This window comes from Polypterus senegalus, chromosome 10 (genome assembly GCF_016835505.1).
Source record: "Polypterus senegalus isolate Bchr_013 chromosome 10, ASM1683550v1, whole genome shotgun sequence".
NCBI lineage: Eukaryota > Metazoa > Chordata > Cladistia > Polypteriformes > Polypteridae > Polypterus > Polypterus senegalus.
The window spans coordinates 164,795,488-164,820,906 of NC_053163.1; the positions used below are offsets into that span (position 1 = coordinate 164,795,488).

Sequence of the window (25,419 nt, forward strand, 5' to 3'; positions counted from 1 at the left end):
GAGCTTCACCTTCCATGCTACGCTCTTGAGATGTTCCTGCAGTGTTTCTCCATCATTGCCCTTCCTCATGATGCCATCTGTTTTATGAAGTGTGCCAGTCCCTCCTGCAGCCCCCACCCAATGTTGACTGTTGTGATGGTGTTCATTGGCTCACAAGCCTCACCCTTTTTCCTCCAAACACAACGATGGTCATTATGGCCACACACTTTGATCTCGGATTCATCAGACCACAGGACATTCCTCCAGGAGGTCAGATCTTTGTCCCCACGTGCCACTGTAGACTGCAGTGTGGCTTTTTGATGGTGGCTTTGGAGCAGTGGGCTTCTTCCTCGCTGAGCAGCCTTCCAGGTGATGTCAGACTTGTTTTACTGTGGATATCGAGACTCGTCTACCGATGGCCTTCACAAGGTCCTCTGCTGCTGTTCTGCGATGGATTTGCACTTTTACGTTTTTCTCTAGGAGTCGCAATGCTTCTCCTTCCTGAGTGGTACGATAGCTGGGTGGTCCCATGGTGTTTGCACTTGTGTATTACTGTTAGTGCAGATGAACGGCGAACCTGCAGCTTTTTGGAAATTATTCCCAAGGATGACCCGATTTGTGGAGGTCCACCATTTTTTTGTTTGAACTCTTGGCTGATTTTGTTTGATTTTCCCATCAGGTCAAGCAAAGAGGCCGTGAGTTTGATGGTCGGCCTTAACATGCATCCACATGTGGACTCTAGTTAAGCTAATTGTCGAATTGCCTAAAGGCTTGACATCATCTTCTGGAATTTTCCGAGCTTTTAAAGGTCCAGTTAACAAAGAGTACGGAAACGTGTGACCAACTGGGATTGTGATGTCGTCAGTAAAAAGTGAAATGCTGTACCCTGCGCAGAGTAGACGTCCTAAACGATAAACCAGGGTCACATCTGTGGGGGGCTTAGAAAGAATTCACCCCAAGTGGATGGAAACTTCTGACGTCAACGCTACATCTGAAATCAGGTGGTGCGATCAAACGTTCGTGCTTTTAACTAAATACTCAGTGCGGTAAAACGTTTGCTGGCGACACCAAGCTTGGTTTCTTTGTGGCTTTTTATTCGTAGCCTCTGTGATAACCCGATGTTATTCCTTCTTTCGAGAAGGAAATCGTCCTTTCGGTCGCCAGACGCCGGATCCCCTGCCTCATCAACCCTCCATTTCTGTATCGTGGAGTGATGGGACCGCCCCTTGCCCCACCTCTCTTGCCACTCTTTGGTCATTCGATTACATTCCATGCACTTTTTTTGGCTGATTAATGCGTGAAATGGAATCGAAATGCAATCCATAGAGTGAGATATAACGCGTCTGCTTTGCTTTCAGTTACGATGCGCGTTCTGTGGGCGTGAGTTGAAATGCGATGAAACGAGAAACACGACACGAGAATCGATGTGCCATACTGAAAAGCAGTCGGTCATTTGGTCGGTGATTCAATAGAAACTGTGTCAAAATTAAACGTGCCGCATACAATGAGGTCGACACGTTAGCCTGCAGTTCATTTTGGCACGTCTAACCTTCCGGCGTCGTCAGGCTCTCTCTTAAGCGCTAGAAGAAGCCTAGCTGAGTAATAAATGACGATTAATGATGGCGGCAGGAAATACTTGACATGGGGCCTGGTAGTTTATGTGCAGGGAGGACCGGCGGTGGGTCTGACGTTACGTCCGATCTCGACACTTCACCTCAGCCCACTCCTGTCATATCCCGGCGTCCAGAAAAAGAGACATCCCGCATATGCTCGCGTTTAAGTTGTCCCGCGTATAAGTCGGGACTTTATTTTACCGTATAATATTCGGTATTTTATATCGATTTATGTCGGTCGTATAAGTCGAATGCGGAAAACTAACTCTATTGGTCCCAGAGATTACAATATGGTAACGCCCACCTGAGAGAGTAACCACGGGGCACACGCCCTTTTCTTTTTTCTATGTATTGTGCCTATGTGACCACACGGTATCAATACCCACACTATTCCGAAGAGACGCTGACACTGTTTTGTGTTTTTTGCATCTCACACCCTCATACACCTTTATCGTAAAATGATGGAGCATTCAATCAGAAGAAAATATGAAGCTGGTTTTAAACTGAAAGTCGTTGAAGTGGCGAAAGAAACTGGTAACTGCGCTGGCAATAAAATTTGATGCGTCTGAGAAACTGGGGCGAGATTGGAGGAGGCAATGCACAACGGGCAGTTGGAAAATCGAGAGTCTACCTAATGAGAAGGATTTGGGAGTCGTAGTGGACTGTAAGCTATCGACCTCCCAACAGTGTGCAGAAGCCATTAAGAAGACTAACAGACTTTCAGGTTATATAGCGCCTTGACGTGTGGAGTCTGCTCAGGCTTTATAACACACTGGTGAGGCCTCACCTGGAGTACGATGGGCACTTTTGGTCTCCATAAAGACATAACAGCACTAAAGAAAGTCCAGAGTAGATCGACAAGGCCGATTACGGGGGGCTACAGGGGATGACTTATGAAGATTAAAAGAGCTGAGCCTTTACAGAGATGAAGAGCAGACATGATCTGAAGTGTTTTAACATTATGAAGGGCATCAGTCCAGTGGATCGAGACGGTGACTTTAAAATGAGTTCATCAAGAACACGGGGACACCGTTAGAAACTTGTGAAGGGGAAATTTCACACAAACATTAGGAAGTTTTTCTTTACACAAAGAACGACAGACACTTGGAATGAGCGACCGAGTAGTGTGGTGGACAGTAAGACGTTAGGGACTTTCACAACTCGACTGGATGTTAATAAGCGGACAGGACTGGCGAGCTTTGTTGGGCTGAATGGCCTGTTCTTGTCCAGAATGTTCTAACGGGAACTACTGGAATCCAGCAAGGAGATGAAAAAAAAATTCATAAAAATGAAGTGTCGTATTCTTGAATGGGCGTACAAGTCGGGGTCTGATTTCATGGCCGATTTTTCAGGTTTCAAGACTCGTACGTGAGTATATATGGTAATTAAAAAGATGGTAGGCGTTAAGAGGAGAGGCGGTTAAAATAAATCAATCAATAAAATAAATCAATAAGTCCAGGGCTTTAGAACCGCTGCCCTCCAAACAGCGAGAATTGTGCAATTCAAAGACTGGTGGGAGAGTTTTGGGAATGTTCAGGTAATTCCAAAGGAGATAAGTGACAAATAAATAAATAAATTAAAAAAAAAAAAAAAAGCCGAAAGGAAAGAAAAAAAGCCGAAGCCATCAGGGACCCTCGTAGCTTTGGGGGGGAGGGCACGGCTGTGTTTGCTCAGCGATTAAAGCTTTAGAGTAAGCCTTCGGCTCCTAGCAAGAGAGAGCCCCTGTGCTCATTCACGGGGGCCAATTCACGGCCTTGAAAAGATTAAACACTCACGCTGGGAAGACAAGCAAATGCAGCTTGGAACAAGGACGGCAAGAATTCTTTCAAAAAACTCCACATGGATGACTTCATTATTTCGCCCTTCTCCCTGCTTGGAAACTTTTAAGAAAGTGTTTAGTTAGGAGAAAAAGGCACTTTGACCGGCGCTCAGTTCCCAAAACCCTTTAATCTGCCCTTTTGTGGGAAGCCAGCTTTCTGCTAAAACAGACGGGGCCCATCTATCCCCCAAAGCCATCAACACCCATCACCCCCTCTAACACTCTTTTAATTTAAACCAGGGGGCACTGGCAACAGAGTACCGTTTTTTTTTTAAATTGGTTTTCAACCGCACACCCCAATAAGAATGGCTTTATCCCCAAAGTCTGCAGGCCTGGCTTCCCAGAGCCCACTTCAGTAATGGCGATTGCATTTGTCAGCAGGTGAGCCGCGTGTTTTGCCAATGACTCTGCCCCAAAGTTTTCCTTAGCTGCCCTCGGCTTCTTTTCATGGCCGATCAAACGGCAGCCCATGGGAGTCGGGGGACAAAACTAGCCAGGAATGAGGGGTGCAGACAGAATGGCAACTATACGTCCGCCTCACAGTCGGTCAGGGTGTGAGCGAAGGGGCAGGCGGACGGAGGTCCGCACCATTAAATGCTGTTATTGGGACTTTCTGGGAGTAGCAAATCCTAAGAAATGGTGGATGCTAATAATAATTCTTTGCACTTATAGAACGCTTTTCTCACTACTCAAAGCGCTCAGCAATTGCAGGTTAAGAGTCCCTTTTGGCATTTACGGGATTCCAACCAGCAACATCCCTAGCCTCATATAGCCTGGGGTCCTTACCCGGCCAGGAAGCCATGATAAATGAAGGGCAGGGTGGGCGGCTGTCTCCACCGGGTGCCAGTGTCCCCCTGCTGTGGCTCCACTTTGGACACCCACAGGGGGCAGCATGGGAGTTGCAGTTTTGCTGGGCAGCCCTGTTGGGGGCTCTCTAGTGCTGCATTATCAGAGAGAGCTTCCACCACTCAGAGGCGCCTCCCGGTGGCACAGGAAGTACTTCAGGGTCTCAGCTGAAAAGCAGCCAGCAGTCAGTGGAGTGGGAGTTGGTGGGCGAGGCTCACACGGAGAAGAGTGGAGGTGGAAAAAGAAAGGAAAGAAACCAAACGGAGCTGTGGCCGGTGAAAAAAAACGTCTTACCTTGAACCTGTGACTGTGTGGTTTGGCTGGGTCTGGGTGTTTAGGCTGCAGGTGTGCCACCTACAGGTCATGCCAGACACGTGAGAGGTGGTCATTTAGAGTGTTGACCAGCCATGAGTCACGACACCCATGCAGTCAGAAGCCCTGTGTGCATCACTAAAATGGCCGTTTCATCACGCGGACTGAGAGGTCAGCCTGCTACAGCGGCACCCTGCATCAGACCAGCATTGCTACTCTGGGGAGGTGAGAGCATGGAAGGGAGAAGCACCTGGAGGGGCAAAGCAGCGCCCGCTTCTGCTATTGGCATCAATCAGGCAAAGGCTGGCAACTAACACTACTTACACTTTTGTCTAAAAGCTCCTGCCACCTTTTCTCAAATTGTCCTGACGTTTGTCACAGGATGCCCGTCTCTTCACTACAAGATGGGCAGTTCTCACTCAAATAGCTTGCGCTGCCCCACCTGCTGCCACTCAACCATTTAGACCCATCCCACCTGCTACCAAGTCAAGTCAACCTTTCAATCAATCAATCAATCAACATTTATTTATATAGCACATATTCATACAAAAAAATGTATGTGCTTTACAAAATGAAGAATAGAAAAATAGAAGACACAATAAAAAATAAAAATAAGTCAACATTAATTAACATAGAATAAGAGTAAGGTCCGATGTCCAGGGTGGACAGAAAAAACAAAAAAAACTCCAAAAGCTGGAGAAAAAAAATAAAATCTGCAGGGGTTCCAGACCACGAGACCACCCAGTCCCCTCTGGGCAATCTACCTAACATAAATGAAACAGTCCTCTTTGTATTTAATTTAGTCAAGTCAAGTTGGGGAGCCTGCACTGGTACAGCACGTTGGCACACCCACTACATGGCGAAACAACTCGGGACCCCGGTTTGCAACCCCCCAGGCAGACACGCGGTCCAGTCCCACCCTCCGGAAATGACCCTCCATCTGCCGCAGCCAGGTCTTACGTGGACGACCCCTTGGCCTGGTCCAGCCACTCGGGTCCCAAACAATGAGGGTCTTACGAGCTGATCACCCTCAGGGGAGAAAAGTGCCACATGGCCGTAGTGCCGTAACTGACGCTCCCTCACAATGCAGGTCATGTGACTCATTTGGGACTCCATGAGCAACACAAAGTCAAACCAACGGTAGCCAAGGACTCTCCAAAGAGACCAAAGGAGTCCAGTCTTCGTCTCAGGCCACTGGATAGCGTCCATGTCTCAGAAACAGGGGGCACCAGGACTCTATAAAGACTTGGACCTTCATCCTTTGGCATAGACATTGGGAACGTCACACACCCCTCAGTGACCTCATGACCCCCCAAGCTCTGCCAGTCCGTCTACTGACTTCACAGGAAGAGTCACCAGAGTCACATGAATGTCACTGCTGAGATCAGTAAACCTCTCGATGACGAGGTCGACACTCTCTCCGCAGACAGACACACTGCTGATGGCCGTGCCCAAGAGGTCATTAAAGGCCTGATGTTGGTTTTTATCAGGACCCTCACAAGCCCAGACACTCAGACTCCTCACTCAGTCTCTCGAGCGCCCCGATCAGAGCCTCCATTGACTCCACGAAGATCACAGCATCGTCAGCAAAGTCAAGATCAGTGAATCTTTCTTCACCAACAGATGCCCCCCAGCCGCTGGACCCCACGACTCTGCCCACCACCCAGTCCATACCAGCATTGAACAGAGTAGGAGCAGAACACACCGCTGACGAACCCAAAACACAGAGGTCCTGCCTCCACTCTGCACAGCACTCACAGTACCAGTGGACAGGCTGGCCATGATATCAAGCAACCTCGAGGGGATCCCGCCAAGTCTCAGGATGTCCCACAGGGCCACAGCTCGATCAACTGAGTCAAATGCTTTACAAAATCAACAAAGGCTGTAAAGAAACTCTGGTGATATTCACGTTTGCGCTCCATGAGAACCCTCAGTGCCAGGATGCGGTCGATGGTAGACTTCTTAGGCGTAAAACCAGACTGTTCCTGTCATTGGTGGGTGAGCAGGTGATCACGGATCCTATTGAGGACGACCCTAATAAGGACCTTACCTGGCACCGAGAGCAGTGTGATCCCCCTGTAGCCCCCCCAATGCAGGCGATCACCCTTCCCTTTCCAGATAGGGACAACAAGTCCCGTTTTCCAGTCAGTTGGGATGATGCCAGCCTCACAAATGAAACCAAAGATTGCTTGCAATGCCAGGAGGACAGCCTTACCACCAGCCTGGAGAAGTTCACCCCTGGATACCACAGATCCTTGCAGCCTTCACTACCCTCAGCTGGTTCACCACCTGTGCCATCTCAGTGAGACTGGGGGGTTCACAGCTAATTGGAGGATCAGCCTCAAGAACCGTGGACCAGAGATACCCAACGTCCTAGCTGGAGGATCAGCTTTGAACAACTGTTTGGAGTAGCCAGCCCAGCGGGTCACAACTGCAGTGTCATCTGTAAGGACAGTTCCATCAGCTGCCCTGACTGCGACTCTCCGAGGATCAGATTCGGATGTGCGTAATACTTTGATTCCACTGTAAGCAGGACGGGGGTCACTGGACCACAGATGGTGTGTCACCTGCTCACAGACTCCCCTAAGAAACGCCACCTTATCTGCCCTCAGAGCCGTCCTTCTACGTTCCCGGTACAGACCAGAGTTGCCATTGAGCCATGTGCTGCGACTCCTCTCGATGATATCCAGGGTGCCCTGTGAGATGAAACACCTCCTTCTGGAAACACCAACACCACCCTCAGCAACCTTCAGGGTCTTGTCACGTTAGGATCAGCAGTCGTACCCAAATCTATAAATTCCTCACATAAACTGCGAGCAGGCTCATTAGAAATTAGAGCCAAGTCCAGGCTCATTTTCCCAGTAGGTGGTAACCCACTGGACCTCAGCTGGATCCTCAGAGTAGCAACAACAAGTCTGTGGTCAGAATTCACAAACTGGGCACTTCTGTAGACCCTGCAGTTTTGCAAGAACTTCCAGTGTCTGCCCACGAGGACATGATCGATCTCCTTCACCGCACCACCAGTACTGGAGTATCAAGTCCAACGACACGATTCAGGGTGCAGGAACTGGGATCCAGCGATTTGCAGCCCCTGACCTTTTGCAAAGTCAAGGAACATGGAGCCACTTTCATCACGGTCACCAGACCCATGGGGACCAAGACAATCCTCATAGCCAGCTCTGTCAGTGCTACCACTCAAACATTTAGCCTCACCTTGTCAGCTGCCACTCAAGCATCAAGGTCCGCCGCCCCACATATTGCTAATCAAGTATTTAGCCCCACCCAGCTCTCTGTCATTTAAGCACTAAGCTCCACCCATTTTCTTGCCACTCAAGCATCTGGTCCCAAAACAGGTTGAGTCGGGCAGGTGAGGCCCACACTTTTGTCCAGATGAGTGTGGAGTGCCGGTCTGATTCTCGTGGGAAGCCTACCACTGTCTTGAGTTTCGTGAGATGTCAAGATTCATAACAAATATCAAATACAAACAATGAGTTCTATAAACAGCATCTTTAGTAACGTCTGAAAGCGTCTATGTAGGTCAGCGTACCTCAACCACTGAGTGGGCTGTGTCCCACCTTTGGGTCATGAGCATCTATTGTCTATAATGGCAGTGGGTTGATTCCCACCCCACTTGAGTCACCAAGAGGACCCCAGCCCCTCAGTGGGTCACAATGGCACACACCAAAAAGGGTCGAGAAGCACTGATATTATCGATTGTGTTATTCTAATCGAACACTGAGAGTAACGAAGGATAAACAAGCTTCTTCTGCCAACTTGGTCCTAAAAGAAAATCCATCGTACTTCTCAATATCTTCATTAATTTATCAAATGCAAATTTTAAAGGATAACCTGCTATCAACCCAGGGGCACTGTACAGATTACAACGGGGTCGATTATTCTCTGATAATTTCATCTGCCGTATCGTACTTGCAGGTCGACTGATCGTCTTGCTATTCCTGTTCTGTGCAAGCCTTTCTCGTTTCTCTGCTCTTTTTTCCGTTAGATGAAAGTTACAAACGGACTGACTGATGTCTTTGTCTTGGAGATGTCATATTAGGGTCCCAACAGGATGTCTGGTCGTGGTAGGGTCCTGCAGTGGCCCCATTCTGCCTTTAACACTCGTAATAATGTAGACTGGACTAAAATGTCCCCAAGGGCCTGACTACCCTTTATGACAATGACCTCAGGCAACACAAGAGAGCACCAGAACAGGCAGGATAAAAGGTTACACGTCACGTATTATAGAGAACAGGCCCAAGAGATAAGCGTCGGTGAAATAACATTAACGCAACCTGGCAATGGGCTACCAGGCGGTTCTCAGTCTTATTCGTCTCTGAATGGGATGGCGACGCCGATGGCCTGGAAAGGATGGAAAATGGCAGAGAAGGAGGACGAGTTGCCTTGTTAAGTCCGTCTTTTGGTTTGATATTAAAGTGCAGGTCCTCACACCTTATCCCTCGGTTACATTTCTTTTTTTTTTTTTTTTTTTTATTTATTTATTTATTTATTTATTTATTAATTTTATTACAATCAATACATAGCAATCAAGTTTTTACAAAAAAAAAAGAATTATGCTAATTTATGCTATTTCTAAGACGTAACCCCGACTTGCGCAGGCTCAGAGACTCATCCTAACCCATCCCCTCCCGGCTAAACTCTCATCTCAGCCCACCCGTATTCCCCCAGGCTAGCTGCCCAGTCAGTTTCTGAGGTTATGCCAAAGCTATTTTCAACGTACAACAATTGGTTTCTAAAGCATTGTTATTTATTTTTCTCCTAATATTATTTCACCGCCCTCATGACACAGGAGCACTCGTTCATCTCACCCGGACACAGAGGTGACAAACAGGATGGACTCTCAGACACACTGAAGTTAAGCAGACTACGGCCATCAACGCATTGAGCGATGTCTTACACTACCTGGACATGGCCTGACTTTCAGTCGTGGCCTTCATTTACCTGATCTCAGCAATTTGGGGTACCTGTGACCACCAGTCACGTAGTGCGACGTCAGAGCCGCAGAAAAAGCAAATGGCTGCGGGCCGCAGTGGCAGCTCAAGTGTGTGCAAGAGGTGACAGCCAGACAGATGACAGATAGTAAGGCCAAAAGAAACAAAAAAACAAAAGGAAAGTGGGAATGTTGGACTGTGCAAACGTACGAATGACTGAACAAACGAAAAAGACAAATGGTGGGACGAACAAATGAAGAGATGAACGAAAAGACTAACGACTGGATGACTAAACTGACAGACAAGCAGACAGATGGACAAATGAACGGGCGCACAGACAAACAAACAGATGGACGGAGGAACGGACAAAAGGTCAAACAAAAGGAGAATCGAACAAATGGACAAGCTACTGGATGGCTAAATGGACAAACAGACACACAAATGGACAAATGAACAGAAGGATGAATGAACCAACAGAAGGACATACAAAGGGTAAAGAACAGACAAGAGGACAACCAAACAGACAAATGAAAGGATAAACAACTGGACAATGGAAAAATGAACAAAAAGGACAGACAGACATACGAATGAATAAGCAAATGAAAGGACAAACAAACAAACCAATGAAAGGAGAAACAAATGGGTGGACAGACGGCTGAAGGTACAAACAAATGGATGAACGAAAGTGTGAACAATGGGACACTGGAAAAATGACCAAACAGGTGAACTAGGAGGACAAGCAAACGGACAGACAAATGGCCTGATGAACGACAGGATAAGCGAAAGGACAAACAAAACAGATGAATAAATAGGACAAATAGACACAAGGATGGACGAAAGACCAAATGAATGAACAAGCAAACTGCAGAGTTAACTAACTGTGCACGCGAGTGTAGGTTTGGTCCTAAAATTGTGACTTTCGCTATCAATACCAGCTTTCGGACCTCAGTGACCGTACCAAAGCTGATCACGCACGGCTCCAAAGCCCCCGTCTTACTTTACTCTCCCGCCACGAAGTCGCGATTACGTCAAAGTAATCATTCAATAACAATGAAGCTCCATGGAGCACAAAGGCAATGGGATTTTCCTAAAACAATAAAGCAATCCATTACAACCCAAAGTCCCACTACGATATTTCAAGAATAGTCGAAATTCCAAGCGAAACATCAAGTAACCCAGTAACCGCAAAGCATACAGAATTCACAAAAAAGCACCACAGGGGCTGTGGGAGACCCTCTGGCTTTAGTTCCTGGTGGTGACTGGCAGGTGGCCCCGCCTCTTGGGGAACCACCCACAAAACGCATGGGACATAACACAGGCGATTAAATCAAAAAGTAACGAATGGGGCACATAATTAACATAAATAGAAGAATCAAGAGCGAACAAAAGAGATGTCAGACGTGAATAGGAACCCCCTGGCTGAGGTATGACAACACAGAAAAAAATAACGTAACATAAAAAATAACATTTTACATAAACTAATAAGAAAAAACAGAGAATAGTGCAAATAAATAAAATGAACGAAGACAAAATAATCAAAAATGAAGACAAAGAACATAAAACAGGAATTTGAGCCTCATAAGACCTACAGGATGGTCACTGACAGCAGCAGGCCAGATGTTTTTATGTGAGTTTATTATACTAGGTATATTTTTCTTACTCTTCTATAAAGTTTTAATTTCCCTTTGGGGGAAAAAAATAAGGAAACATCCGTCTATCTCAGCAACATGACGGAGTGAAGCCAAATTACAGGAAGCGTTTCATTACGACTACTAAACCTGCTGCACCCTCTTATTGAAACTACGGGGGGCAATTACTTTCTCACACTGTTTTTGTTTTTTGTTTTTTTTATTTGGTACACTGTGTTGTCTTTTTGTATGACCCTCTGGTGGTCCGAGTGCAGGGTCAGCCATTGCACTGCAGCCCCTGAAGCAGTTTTCAGGTCAGTTCAGGGGCCCAATGGAGTAACGGGATTTGAATCAGCAACCTTCCAGATAGCAGCGCAGATCCTTAGCCACACAAACTTTGATCCTTGGATAAAGAGGGTCCTGATTTGAAAACTAACTGCCTGGTGTGCCCACTCTTTCCCCTTTCTGTGACACTGCACTTCATAAAATACGCAGAGACGGAGGAGACTAATAATAATAATAATTCTTTGCATTTATATAACGCTTTTTTCACTTCTCAAAGCGCTCAGCAATTGCAGGTTAAGGGCCCAACAGAGTAGAGTCCCTTTTGGCGTTTACTGATTGCCAGTGCAGATCCCTAGCCTCAGAGCCACCACTCTGCCTAGGAAGGGGGCGCCGTGCCATTTTTTTTTCAGCCTTTACTTTGTGTAAGAGCTTTGTTTTTGGGTGATTTGTCCTCCTTTGAACTTTCACTAAAGTTTTTAAAGCTGTGGCTTTTCTTTAGTTACGCAGACCCTGCCTCGCTGACTGGGACGTTTACGAACCTGGAAGAGGCGCAGCTACAGGTATAAAATGCCAGCCTGTGCCACCTTTCTGGAGGCGGCACTCCACATTCTGCTGCTGTTTCTCCTCCCTTTGGCGTCGCCGATTTCCTCAAATGAATGAGACTGCTTCGTTGTTCGGGGGGCCGGAGAGGTGCTACGAGGCAGGGACAAGCGGCCTGAAAACCTCCGGTGTTTACCGAAGCTCATCTGAACCGAGCAAAGTGGTCACCAGTGCCTTTGGAGGGGCAGCGCCCTGACTGCGTCGGTGGACTGGCAATGATGAGCCTCAGGCTGCAGCCGCACAAAAGCGACAAGTGAAAGGAAGGAAGGAAGAACCCTGGGGGAATGGCAACTGGCGGCCGGGGCCCGTCATGAATTTTGATAACCCTCATCATCTGAACAAGCAGGGATCGGGTGTCAAGAGCGCGCTGACACTCGGCTCACTCTGAAGAGGCCCGGGATGAGAGGCTGATCTCTCGGCTCAGCAGCCCCTCAGCATTTTCATTAAGAGGGATTGAGAGACTCTTCAGCAGAAACACTTCATCAAATGTACTGTTTTACTAAGTGATTAGCTGGACAGCCATTGAGGGGGCTTTGCAAAATCCTTCAAGAACCTGTCCACAGCAATAAACACTTAATGAGCGGCAGAGTTCACCGAGGGGCGGCATGGGAGCTTTAGAACAATCTTTTTATTTACTGTTTTACTCAAATCCCCACTTCACACCGAATGAGATCTGAAATTACCGGTGCTGGGGGGCTGCTGGGGCAGAAGAGAGGTCAGGCCAGAAAACTTGATGAAAATTGGAGCCGCTGCCTGCATGTATCTAATGTGCCCCCCCAAACATTACTTTGTTCATCGGTGGGCTTGCAGGAAGAGTTCTGGGGAGGACTGGAGCCGTTTGGGGAGACCTCAACAAAAGAAAGTGACGACAAGGAGCATCTCAGGCAGCAAAATATTAGAAAACTGGAATAAAGGATGGAGACGGAGCAAAAACAGTGGGGGCCATCAGAATTGGGAATAAACCGGAAAAGAAGAGAAAGAAACCCAAACTGCACTAAGGGAGGTAATGGCGGCCGCAGCACAGCCACGTCTGCTTACTGGTATGTCAAGGGTGCACTTAGTTTAAAAAAAAAAAAAATCGCACAAAACACGCCGCAGGTACTTACATCCCGGGCTTTCCCGTAGAAGGCTTCCTGAAAAGCGGCTTCGAGAGAGCCGATGAAGAACACGGGGTGGCAGTCTCCATACCTGCAGGACACAAACAGATGGAGAGATGAGAACGGGTATTGCCATTAGGATGGCGTCTGTCACACACGTGTGTCTAGGAGACTCAAAAAGAAAAAGTGCCCGCTCCTGCCGGACCAGGGGGTTGGCACTGCCCTCTAACTCTTCCTGTTGATTATATAACACATCCGATGACCCTTCAAGTTGACGATCACTTCCGGTCCTCACGACGTCACTTCTGGTTCCAGGCTTCGAGATCCCACCTCCTGCTGATGCCACTTTCCATGACCTCATTTCCCCTCCTGCCCACTCTCTCGCGCTATACACACACACACACGAGGGGGCTCTGCCCCCTGTTCACTTCGCTCACCACGCTACCCGCTAGCCTCTTTGTGTTTCTGCAGCTCACGTATGGGGATGCGGATGTACAATTTAAACAGATTGTTATTTTCATGGGAAGTGTTACATACGCATAATAGAACTAACTATTTGACATTACAGCGAGTAATTAACCAGAGTAAAATAGAGTAAAACGTAATAAATTGAACGTAAATTACGTCTCATGTTGCGTTAAGAGTTATTCATTGAGTCATACGTTTTCGTTCTGTTTGGCTTTGAAATTAACACGCAAATACTTTAAAAACGTACACTTTTACCGTCAAACTTGAGTAAAAACAATATTTGGAATTAACTTGTCGTCAATATCGCATTTGATTCTGTGTTTGGACTTTCATCGTGACAACGCCACGTATAACTAACTGCCCGTGAGTGAATTTCGTTTCTTTCTCTCTAATCAATAAACTGACTTTTTCAGATGTTTGTCCCTGTGATTTAATTGTCATAGCAAAAGCGATTCTAACTGGAAACGGTTAACATTTAAATGGCATATCGAGATCTCCTTTGGTGTCTCATGTCAGATGGACTACGTTACCTTTCTTGTTGCCTGTTAAGATTTTACATGTCAGAATTGTTATAACTGCGGTGGGCGGGCGCCCTGCCCGGGGTTTGTTTTCTGCCTTGCGCCCTGTGTTGGCTGGGATTGGCACCAGCAGACCCCCCGTGACCCTGTAGTAAGGATATAGCGGGATGAATAATGGATGGATAGATGGAATTGTTAAAAAGTTACCAGGGCTTGTGTCTTTCTTACGGCAAACTGCATTTCCTGACATGATTGAGAAGGTGACACAGCAGGGAGAACAAGAAGGGCAGCAACATCTGCTGAGTGTGAAGCATATTATGGAAGCCGCTTACATGGCAGGAAGAAGAAGAATGAGAACCCAGCATCTGCTAAGTGCCAAGACCATGTGGTGCTCACAAACTAGTGGGGCTGCAATCTTGATCTTGGGGGGACCGCATTTTTTCTACTTTTATAATTACAGATGCAGACAAAACAACATGGTGTCATTTTTGCCCTTCTTCTCTCCCTATTTATGTCACACAAAACTCAAAATGTAGAGGAACCATAGAGACAAATCAATCAATCAATCAACAAAAGACAAGAAGTGATAACAGCGACAGAGTCAAATGTACACGGTTTGAGCTGCTGATCTTACTTCATACTACCACAGGGGGCGCTGAAGTCCCCTCTTTAATTCAATTCTGGACCAGAAGGAGTGGAGACGCACAGCTTACCTTGAGGAAAACTCCGCAGTAAAGTGCAGTAAGGCGTCCCCTTCGTTTTCAACATTGTCGGGCACTAAATAAAAGATCAGAAGGAAGAGGAGAATGTGTGAGATCAGCGAGTCAGGCAGATGGAGGCGCCTGTGTGGTCAGCCAAGCCGTTGAGGGAAGGACACAGGTGTCACCAATTTATTTTAGTGTCAGTCACATTATATGAGCACCTTGAGCACGGGAAAGGAGCTATATAAATAAAATGTATTATTACTATTACACAATCATCAGTCGAATAAATGCAATGTCTCTGAAAGTTTGAACATCTGATTAAAAAAACATATAAACATAGTATATAAATGCTCTATATGTAAAACACATTTTGTTTCTCTATATATGCTGTCTGTCACACAAACACTCGCATAGCACTGGGCCTTGACTGAGAGCTTATGACATGACATACGCAACGTGACCCCAGAGCTGGAGGTGACAGCTACCATGCCCATGTAATTGGGTTCCGGGTCACAGGCACGCGCCAGGCCTGACATGGGAGCAGTGGATGGGTGAGCACAGGCCGACTGATACGCGGAGAGTCGTAAAACAAAGCGCAAACACCAAGGCGAGAGGTCAACCACACAACACCAGCATCGTACGCACAAGTCATTCACTCCGAGCTCGACTGACGGTCATACGCGACCCAAAGAGTGTGAGGTTCGAGCCTACTCCACCATGTTATTACCAGAAATGCCTGCCGACTCAGAGGTGTGAGGACAGCAACAGTCCCTTAATGTCAGCAAAGCCAAGGAGATGGTCACAGAGTGGCAGAGCGGATGCCGTGGAGAGGAAGAGCCCCTTTAAATTTGTTGGCGCAACCATAACCGATGACCTGAAGGGGGCACAACTTGGTCAAGGCGGCACACCCTCACTCTTCCACTTCTTCTCACTTTCCTCCACCTGTTCTCGCCAGCTGGCTCTCCATTTTCATTGGCTGCATCACCGGCTGGGTGAGGCGAATGCTCAGCCCAGGGCTGCAGGACCCCTGCAGATACGTAGATGGGGCCGACATCCACAACGGGACAAACGATTTGACCTCCACAGCTGTATAGGGAGGAGTTTAAGTAGATTGGGGTCTTATTACCGAGCGAGGGAAGAAGAAGGGGGCCGAGAGATCAACAGGTGGAGCAGAGTGGCGGTGATGCAGAGTTGCATACGAAAGGCCCAAGGTCAAAGCTCTCGATTTAACAGGATGATCTACATATTTGTCCTCACCAGAGGTCACCAGATGGGGGCAGCGACTAACAAAACTCGACCGCAGATACAAGAGGCAGAAATGAGCTTCACTGGCGGGACGTCCGAGCTCAGTCTTAGAGTTTGGGTGAGGAGCGGACATTTGGGACGAGCTAAACGTTGAGACGCTGCTCCTCCGTATCAAAAGGCCTCCATTGAGGTGTCTCAGACATAACCACCTGGGAGGAGATCCTGCACACGCAGTTGAGTTTATATCTATAACGCCTCAGATCTCCTGGAGAAGTTGGCATGGAAAAGGGAGGTCTGGGTATCCTTGCTGAGACTACTGCCCCCCATGACCTGGACACGGATGGATGGATGGGACCCCTAGAGCTCGGCTCCACTGACGAGCCAATCAAATTGCAGACCTCCAATAACACTGAGCTGCCTTCGTATTCCAAACTCGCGTGCTGAACTTCATCTCCGTAAAGTGCGTCACCTCCAAAAAGACACTTAACGGTAAATCCTGCCAAAGCGAAACGGCGCGACACAAACCCGTCACTCCACGCCTCTGAAGCTTCCCATTCACTGCAATCCGATTGGCCGCTGAGTGGAGCTCTGGGGGTCCTGCAGCACAGACCCCTCCAGGAATTGAGAGATAATGAGGGCTTTGAGAAGAAAAGAAGAACAATAAAAGACACTGAAAGTGAGATTAATAAACAAAAACAAAACATAAAGGCTGATATTAAAAAGCAATTAGAACAATAAATACGTGCTAAGTGGCAAAGCTGGAAGGGTGAGAGCGCCACGAGGGGGTCCGCCGGTGTGTATTTTCTTTTTCATTTTCCAGTGTCTTAACAACTCCTGATTAACATTGAAGACCCCCGCTCTCGACCAAACGAGGCCCCCACAAAGCCTGCCATTTATTTATCTTGGGCTGAACTCCATAATCTCCGCGACCATCTCGGACCCGACCTGACCCACCGTCATCTCTGCGACCACACATGACACAGCACACACGGCTCTGCTCGGCCAACCCGCCTGTTTATTTTTACTAACCGCCTGCCGGCAAGCGACTGAGCGGCTTCTCTCTTTGACCACTTCACACCACCCAGGGTGGCCACTCAAGGTGAAAAAGCCCCCACCAGCTGGAGCAGCAAGGTGGGCCGCACACGGCAGGGGAGAAGCAAGAAGCGCACTCACTCATCGGTGACTTCCGGGTTCCCGTGCAGCCCATTCCGAATATCTCCGATTCATCCACCCCAAACTCTGACGCGTCTTCAAAGTCGTCCCCTTCGCTGTCGCTCACCATGTGAACGTCTGAGCACTGCAGAGAGAAAGAGCAACAAGTGGGTAGGGGGAAAGCCGTTCCAGTAGACCCCCAGACGTGGCCGGCAGCCCCAACCGTACCTCCTCGGACTGCTCTCGCGTGTGGGCCGGCGATGACCTTCGGCAAACACTGAGGTGGTGGCAGGGGTGGCTGATCCCCGACTCGGCCAGGGTGATCTGGAAAGAAACAACGGAGTGCAGGTGAGCCTAACTTGTCACTTGGGTCGCCCTGAAGCGTCGCCTGGAAGATAAAAGCTGTCACAGGTTATTTTAAAGTTGGCCCCCTAGTGGTCCTTAAACAGGGAGCAGCTTCAGAGGGTCCGGATTCAGTCGTTGTACTAGGTATGAATGTATGTAGGTATGAGATAAGGCAAGTGAATATAAGAAATGCACTTTAATGTCAACACCAGCAAAACAAGAAGTCCATGAAATGGAGGGGAAGTCCGTCTGTGGAGCAAATGAAGAAAGGCACAATACAATAGATAGACACATCTGAAAGGCACTAAATAATAGAGAGGTCATATAGCGCCTTTCAAATGTGTCTACTTACAAAACAGACAGACAGATCTGCTATATAGTGAAACACCAAGGTCTCTGTGTGTGTGTGTGTGTGTGTGTAACCCGGTGCCTACGGGCAATCTGATTGGCCAGTTTGTCTTTGGTGACCTCATCGAAAGAGGAAGTGCGAGACACCCGAGGAGGCGTAAAGGCGTAGGGCGCAGAGTCACCTCCAAAGACAGGAAAGCATAATGGCGGACAGGAGGTGAGCAAGGCGCCTCGAAATGACAGAGCCCCAGATGTATGCTTTAGGGGGACACCAGTCAGGACACACGAGGATACCGAGGAAAGGCGCATGTGGGTGAGGCAAGCCATGTTAAATAATTGAAAATGCATCTGTTACACGTGCTCAAGAGATACCGGGGCTAGTAGATCACATAAAACAATATACAATTGGCAGGTGTGAAAGGCACTATACAATACACTGATAAACAGGTGTAAAAGGCACTACATAAGAGACACACGGATAGACAAAGCTTATATATTATAATCTTTTTAGTTAGCCAATAAAAGGGGTCATTTTGCTTGACTTCTCACTTAAAGACACTACATAATAGACACACAGACAGATAATGTAGTATGTAATAGACAGACATGAAAGGCACTATATGACTGTCTGAGAAACAGATGTGAAAGACATACCCATATATAGCTAGATAGATGTGAAAGGCACTATAAAAATAGACATAGACAGACACAGACAGACAGATCATACAGTTTCATAAAGCGCCTTAAACAGCTCTGTCAGCCATCTTGGTAGGGTCAGATAGAACATAAATACAGTGCATGAAGCTCCGGTGATGACCTCACCAATCTGCCTGGACCAGCAGTGACACGGAGAGGCTCTGTCGCCCTCATGTTTCAAGACTGTCAGTCCAGACTGCTGTGCACCTCCAGCCTCAAACAGAGGTAGGTAGACATAACATCGACAGACAGACAGACAGACAGACAGACAGATAGATAGATAGATATGAAAGGTACTATATAACAGATAGAGAGATAGATAGATAGATATATAGAGAGAAAGATAGATAGAGAGATAGATAGATATAAAAGGCACTATATAACAGATAGATAGATATGAAAGGCACTATATAACAGATAGATAGATAGATAGATAGACAGACAAGTTGGCAGGATCAGACAGACAGACAGATATATAGATAGATAGCACAGTTGGCAGGATTAGATACATAGTTTTCCTTGTAAACTGCACTGGTAATGTGGAATGCAGTCCAGTTCAGCAACTTCCTCAGTGTCACTTAGTGGGTCAGCTGAGATGGAAGCGGATCCTGCCATACTAGACCTGGGCAACAGAAACTGGCACTATATGTGGCACAGGGGCACTAGAAGAAAAAGTAAAACAGATGATTAAAGAAAATATGGGAGGGGCCAACAAATGGCAGAGGCGGGGCAACAGAAACCCTTCGGGGGACTGAGTGCCGTCCTGTAGGGTGGACTGGGCATTGGGAGAGAAGTGAATCCATAATAATGAGTCGTGGAGAGGAGCTGCACTGTATAAGAAAAGGGAAGGGTGCACTCGGAACAATAAAGACGCCACATTAGGCTTTGAAAGCAGTAAAGGACAAGTCTGCAACAAAAGTGTGGTAGGAGCCAACTAAAGAGGAGAAGGGACATAAAACAAACCCGGGGATAGAGTGCTATGTGACAAAAAATGGTGCCGTAAAGAAAATGAAATTCAATAAAGGAGGAGAGTGCAGAGCACCAAAACAACCAACAGGACACCCTGGTCCGGCTCATTATGTCCCTCGGAATTCTTCACAGACCATAAAACAGGAAGGCTGAATAATATTTTCAGTGGATCAGCGATGCAGGGTTAAAAAAAGCTCCCTGGTGGAAAATAACTGAACCTCGGAGGACAATGATGACCGACATGACACTGATGATCAAAAACCTTCTTTTTCCCCCTGCATCTAACAGGAAATAATCAGAGGAATTTAAGTCGGCCTCCCCACTGTGACTTTACTTCAGGATTCCCACTGTGGGTTTACTGCCGAATTCCTGGTGGGAACCCATTTTGGAATGTCTACAACACAAAGGTCCCTGAACCGTTATTAACATGCCAGTTAAAATACCTCAGCGCTCCGCAAGCGCTAAAAAGGGGAAGGGAATTTCACCGCCCTGCCCCCCAAGCCCGAAATGCTCGCCATTCACACGGAGCGCCCGGCACAGGTGCTGTCCCCAAAGTGGAGCACCGGCAGGCCGGTCACAGGGCGAGGAAGAACCAGACGAAGACTCTGTGGACATTAATGGGATGGCGCTGCCATTCTTTCAACACGCTCCTTATTCCCGGTTACGTTTTCCCAGAATGTCTGACTGGCTTGAAGTTACTGGAGAAGCAGATAAGTAAATGCTCCCCTGAATGCAGCCCACTATGATGGACACAGTTACATGTCAGCCATTCCAGCCGGATAATGTGCACAGAGCAACGAGAAGACAAATCCCGTCAGCTTCCACGACTCTTCCATTGACTTTCAGTCACGGACTTCACTTGGCGAATCTTCGTGAGTGGCACTACAGTCCTGTGAGCAGCGGTCGTGTAGTCTGATGTCCACCACGACTCTGTTCAATCAGCCGTTGACTCGACCTGACAAAGCTGAACCAATGAGCACTCTTGTGGAACTGCCAAGGGCTATGATTGGCATCTTCTAGAGTTTGTTTGGACTGGGGGTCTTTGACCTACAGGAATTTGATTTCTTGCAAACATCTCCATTTTACAAGGTTTTCACGTCAAACGTTGCCTTGGGGATTCCTCAGAATTCCCAGGAAATGTATGACATTTGATGTTATCAAAGCCACCAGGCACTTCCTCCTTATCCGAGTTTGGATCAAATTAAAGTTTGGCTCTAACAATTTTTTAACAATTTATAGAAAATGCTGGAATCTGAAACACAATTTCACGTGGCAGAAAAAAAGTTTGACTTTGGTATGAAAATACCAAACTTACCCTGTGACGGTTTTTTCGATGTTTGATTCATGTTTTCCGTGTGTGACCCTCGCACATCGTTACCTCAGCTTCATCTCCTGGCCTCTTTGATTCAAAGTTTTCTCCGACTTCTGCCGAGTCCGAACACAAACCTTCTCACGAAACTGCAAGGGACGAGGAACGTGGGTGTTGTGGACTTCGCAAACATCTCTCTGAAGTCTCGTGTGGCTCAACTTGTCGTACCTGGAAATGCTTCACACGGCACTGGCTCCGCCTCCCGGCCTCTTATTGGCTGAGTGACACGATACTTCAGAAATGCAAAGCGGTGCTAATCCGACATCCTCTGGTCTCGCAGAGCAAGACGTACAACCCACGTGAGTCACGACAAAGGCGGCAGATACCAGAGGACACCTTCAGAGGTGCAGTGGAGTCGTTGCCATCAATGGGTCGGAGCTGTTTGGGTGGCACCAGCACGATATCAGGCAGGTATAGCAGCTGAAGTAAGTTTGATAACATTGGATCTCAGTGGACTTTATGCGGCTTTGTTGACACCGATCAACAGGAGAACACTCATTACTGTCAGACCTCCACAAAGTGGTCTACATGTGTATATATATATATATATATATATATATATATATATATACACACACGTAAGTCAAGTCAGGTTGGGGAGCGTGCACTGGTACAGCGCGTTGCCACCCCCACTACACGACAAAACAACTCAGGATCCCGGTTAGCAACCCCCCAGACAGACATGCGGTCCAGTCCTGTTCTCCGGAAATGACCCTCTATCTGCCGCAGCCAGGTGTTATGTGGGTGACCCCTTGTCCTGGTCCAGTCACTCGGGTCCCCAACAATGAGGATCCTACGAGCTGACCACCCTCAGGGGAAACGCACCACATGGCCGCAGTGCCGTAACTGACGCTCCCTCACAATGCAGGTCATGTGCCTCATTCGATTGTCCGGACAGACACAGTACCAAAGGAGTCTCAGGTCACTGGATAGCGTCCATGTCTCACAACCATATAGTTAGTTATAGACATGCTGGCCACTTTATTAGGTATACCCTGCTAGGACCCCCTCTTGACTTCAGAACTTCTGTAAATCTTCATGGTGGAGATTCAACAAGGTGCTGGAAACATTCCTCAGGTCCATATTGACATGACAGCGTCACACAGTTGCTGCAGATCTGCTGGCTGCACATCCACGATGTGAGTCTCCCCTCCCACCACATCCCAGAGGTGCTCTACTGGATTGAGATCTGCTGACGGTGGAGGCCATTTGAGTCCAGTGAGCTCATCGTCACGTTCAAGAAGCCAGTCTGAGATGATCTGAGCTTTGTGACATGGCGTGTTATCCTGCTGGAAGTGACCGTCAGAAGATGGGGACACTGCGGTTATAAAGTGATGGACATGGTCAGGGACAATACTCAGGGACTCTGTGACATTTAAATGAGGCTCAATTGGTACAAAGGAGCCCAAAGTGTGCCTAGAAAATATCCCCCCACACCATTACCGTTGATACAAGGCAGGATGGATTCCTGCTTTCATGTTGTTGACCCCACCATCTGAATGGTGCAGCAGAAACTGAGACTCATCAGACCAGGTGACGTTTTTCAGTCTTCTATTGTCCAATTTTGGTGCGAATTGTAGCCCTAGTTGGGTGTTCTCATCCGACAGGACTGTCACCCGGTGTGGTCTCCTGCTGCTGTAGCCCACCTGCGTGTCTCGGTCGTAACGAGTTGATATTGGAGTTCCTGTTGCCTTTCTATCAGCTCAGACCAGTCTGCCATTCTCCGCTCACTGGACGTTTCCCCTTTTCGGACCACTCTCTGTAACCCCCTGAGATGGCTGTTTGTGAAAACCCCAGCAGTTTGTGAAATACATTCAGAGTCACTTCAGTCTCCGTTCTTCTTCCCCATACTGAGGCTCGGTCTGAACTTTAGCAGGTGCTCTCGATGAGGTCTACAGGCCAACATGCAGTGAGTTGCTGCAGCCTGATTGGCCGATTAGACATTTATGTTAACGAGCAGTTGGACAGGTGTACCTAATAGAGTGGCCGGTGAGTGTATTTATGGTCAAGTGAAAACCGTTTCCCCTCCGGGACCGATACAGCGAACCAAATACCAAAAATAGACAGTCACGTGACGACTCACGGCTCCACTTACGGCCGTAACAAAGTGCTGCACTCCTTCCATTTCTTCCTGATTGGTTTAAGAGGATATCAGGTGACTCAGAAGTGTTTTCCGGTCTCCAGCTCCGACCCCCTGCTTTCAGAACATCTCGAATGTCCTCCTCAGGCTCCGATCTCCATGATCCACCGGGCCCGTCTCCCGCTTGGACCAAACTGGCACCATTGCTCTTTGGTGTCTCCATTAAATGCTTTATGGACCATGGGGATGGGGTCGGGGATGTGGGGGGTTCGGCATGCTATGTACCCAACCAAGTTTCCTGGATCATGGCTACTGCATTTTGTCAGAGATGATGGTGAGGCCCGGTGGACTGCTGTCCTCCCTCTCAGTTTGCCTGCGGCACAGCTGGCACCCCAGATACCAGCGCTTGCCTCCTACACAAGCTCTCAGATGGCTCCTCCAGTGTACACGAGGCTTGTGCAGGACTTCCTCTTGAGGTGCAGGGAGACCCACCCGAAGTCACCAACAGCAAGACTCCATTAAGTGATCACGTGACATCGAGAGCCGTCTTGATGTCAAGGCAGCCTTTGCACGTCTGTTTATATTCGCTATAAAAATTTGTCAACAAGATGTTGTGTTTTCCAAAGAGATCACGCTTCCCTCGTCTGTTTCACAGGATGCCAGCCTTGCCCTCACTCTCACACCAAGCGGCGCTGATGGCGACGACGTACTGGCATGGCATTGGATTTTGACAGCCCGCTCCGACGTGGCCAGCGGTCAATAGCGTTCGCAGGCAAGCGTGGTGTAAATGAGCAAGACGCCAGAGCCGCTCGTCTCGCGGATAATGTTGTTAAAAACAAAACTACTAATTAATTGGGAGCTTCGAGTCCTGGCACACTGCTGAGCTCACAGTTGGTGCCCACCGCCACCCCCCTGCTGAGCGACTCGGGACTCTGCAAGCTGCCGACTTGCCCGGACTGGCCTGAGGAGGCACCCGCCTTTCAACGGGGTTAAGCAACTTCTGGAGATGCAAACGAAAACGAGTAAATAAAACAAAGCGGATGCAGATCTGATGAATCTGCTGGAGGGGAAGGAGGCGACTGGAGGACATCGTTAAAAGATTAACATCAAAAAAAAAGAACAATACATGAGAATAAAAAAAAAAAAAACAGGCAGCAGGTTATGGAGGATCAAATCACAAAGTCTACTTAATCCGGCCACAAGGGGGCGCTGCACCAGTGAGCCACTCGCTCCTCAAAACCCTCAGCACCCCGTCTGCCGTTCTTACGTGACCCGTATGGGCACATCTACCCTGCACTCTGGCAGGGCGCTATATGAAAAGAAACCAAAGGGAACACTCGCCACGTGCTGGACATCCATTAGCGAGCCACAAGGAATGTGAGGAGCCTCCTGGAATTCCACTTGTTTGATGGCACGAAACACCTGGCTGAAAGAAATCGCAACTTGAACTGAAAGCATAAAGGCGCTATAAACGATCAACAGTGGACTGATGGCATGACTTTGGCATCATAAAAGTAAAACAACAGGGCCAGCAGCACAGAGGATGGGATTCACTCTACAAAGACAAGAAGCCCACTAGAAGGAAAGCCTGAAAACGCTACAGGAAGAAAAACTGAAGAAGAAGAACTGCTGGGAAAGGCTGATGGTGAGAGCAGGGAGGAGTGGGCTTAGCTGAGAACAACTGATTTAAGGAGAAAGTCTTAAGGTGCTACTTGGTACACACTCTCGGCTAATAGACCTCTGCTGTCACCATCTGACATCTGCACAGGCACTGGAGTCACTTCCTCAAGATCTGCTCTTAAGTGTGCAGGGTGTAAGGCGCTATATAACCAAGGGCTGCCTTCACGTACTCTTTATAGCTACAGTCCTAGTGTTGAGCAGTGACGTTCTACTTGTGTGTTCAACCAACATACATAAGTCAGCACGACAAACCAGAATAAATGAAAACACACAACTTCAGGGCACCAACTAATGGAGCAGGGAGTGTAGGAAAAGGTCAGCCGGACACCTCACACTCTCCAATACTCCGCACGAAGTCCATCACCGAGAAAATCTGGCATCCACAGGAGAGGAGGGAGCTGAATGTTACAATGGGCAGCACATAACACATACACGCCGACTCAGAGATAAGAAAGGCGCTATATAAAACACAGGCAGGAAAGGAACTGTATGACAGATAGATGTGAAAAGCATTATATGATAGATAGATAGATAGATAGATAAAGGCACTATATAATAGAAAGATAGATAGATAGATAGATAGATGCTATATGATAGATAGATAGATAGATAGATAGATAGATAGATAGATAGATAGATAGATAAGGCACTATATAATAAATAGATAGATAGATAGATAGATAGATAGATAGATAGATAGATAGATAGATAGATAAA

The 25,419-nt window shown here is 47.7% G+C and overlaps 1 protein-coding gene across 1 annotated transcript in view; it reads right to left on the bottom strand.

The window, feature by feature from the left end:
- faf1 (Fas (TNFRSF6) associated factor 1) overlaps positions 1–25,419 on the bottom strand; it is a 218,093-nt gene that overhangs the window by 60,446 nt on the left and 132,228 nt on the right. Inside the window, exons 9-12 of the mRNA XM_039767268.1 lie at positions 17,444–17,539; positions 17,237–17,360; positions 14,828–14,891; positions 13,138–13,219 (exon numbers count right to left, since the gene is read on the bottom strand). Of these exons, the coding sequence (XP_039623202.1) occupies positions 13,138–13,219; positions 14,828–14,891; positions 17,237–17,360; positions 17,444–17,539 (366 nt within the window). The remainder of the gene's footprint in view (positions 1–13,137; positions 13,220–14,827; positions 14,892–17,236; positions 17,361–17,443; positions 17,540–25,419) is intronic.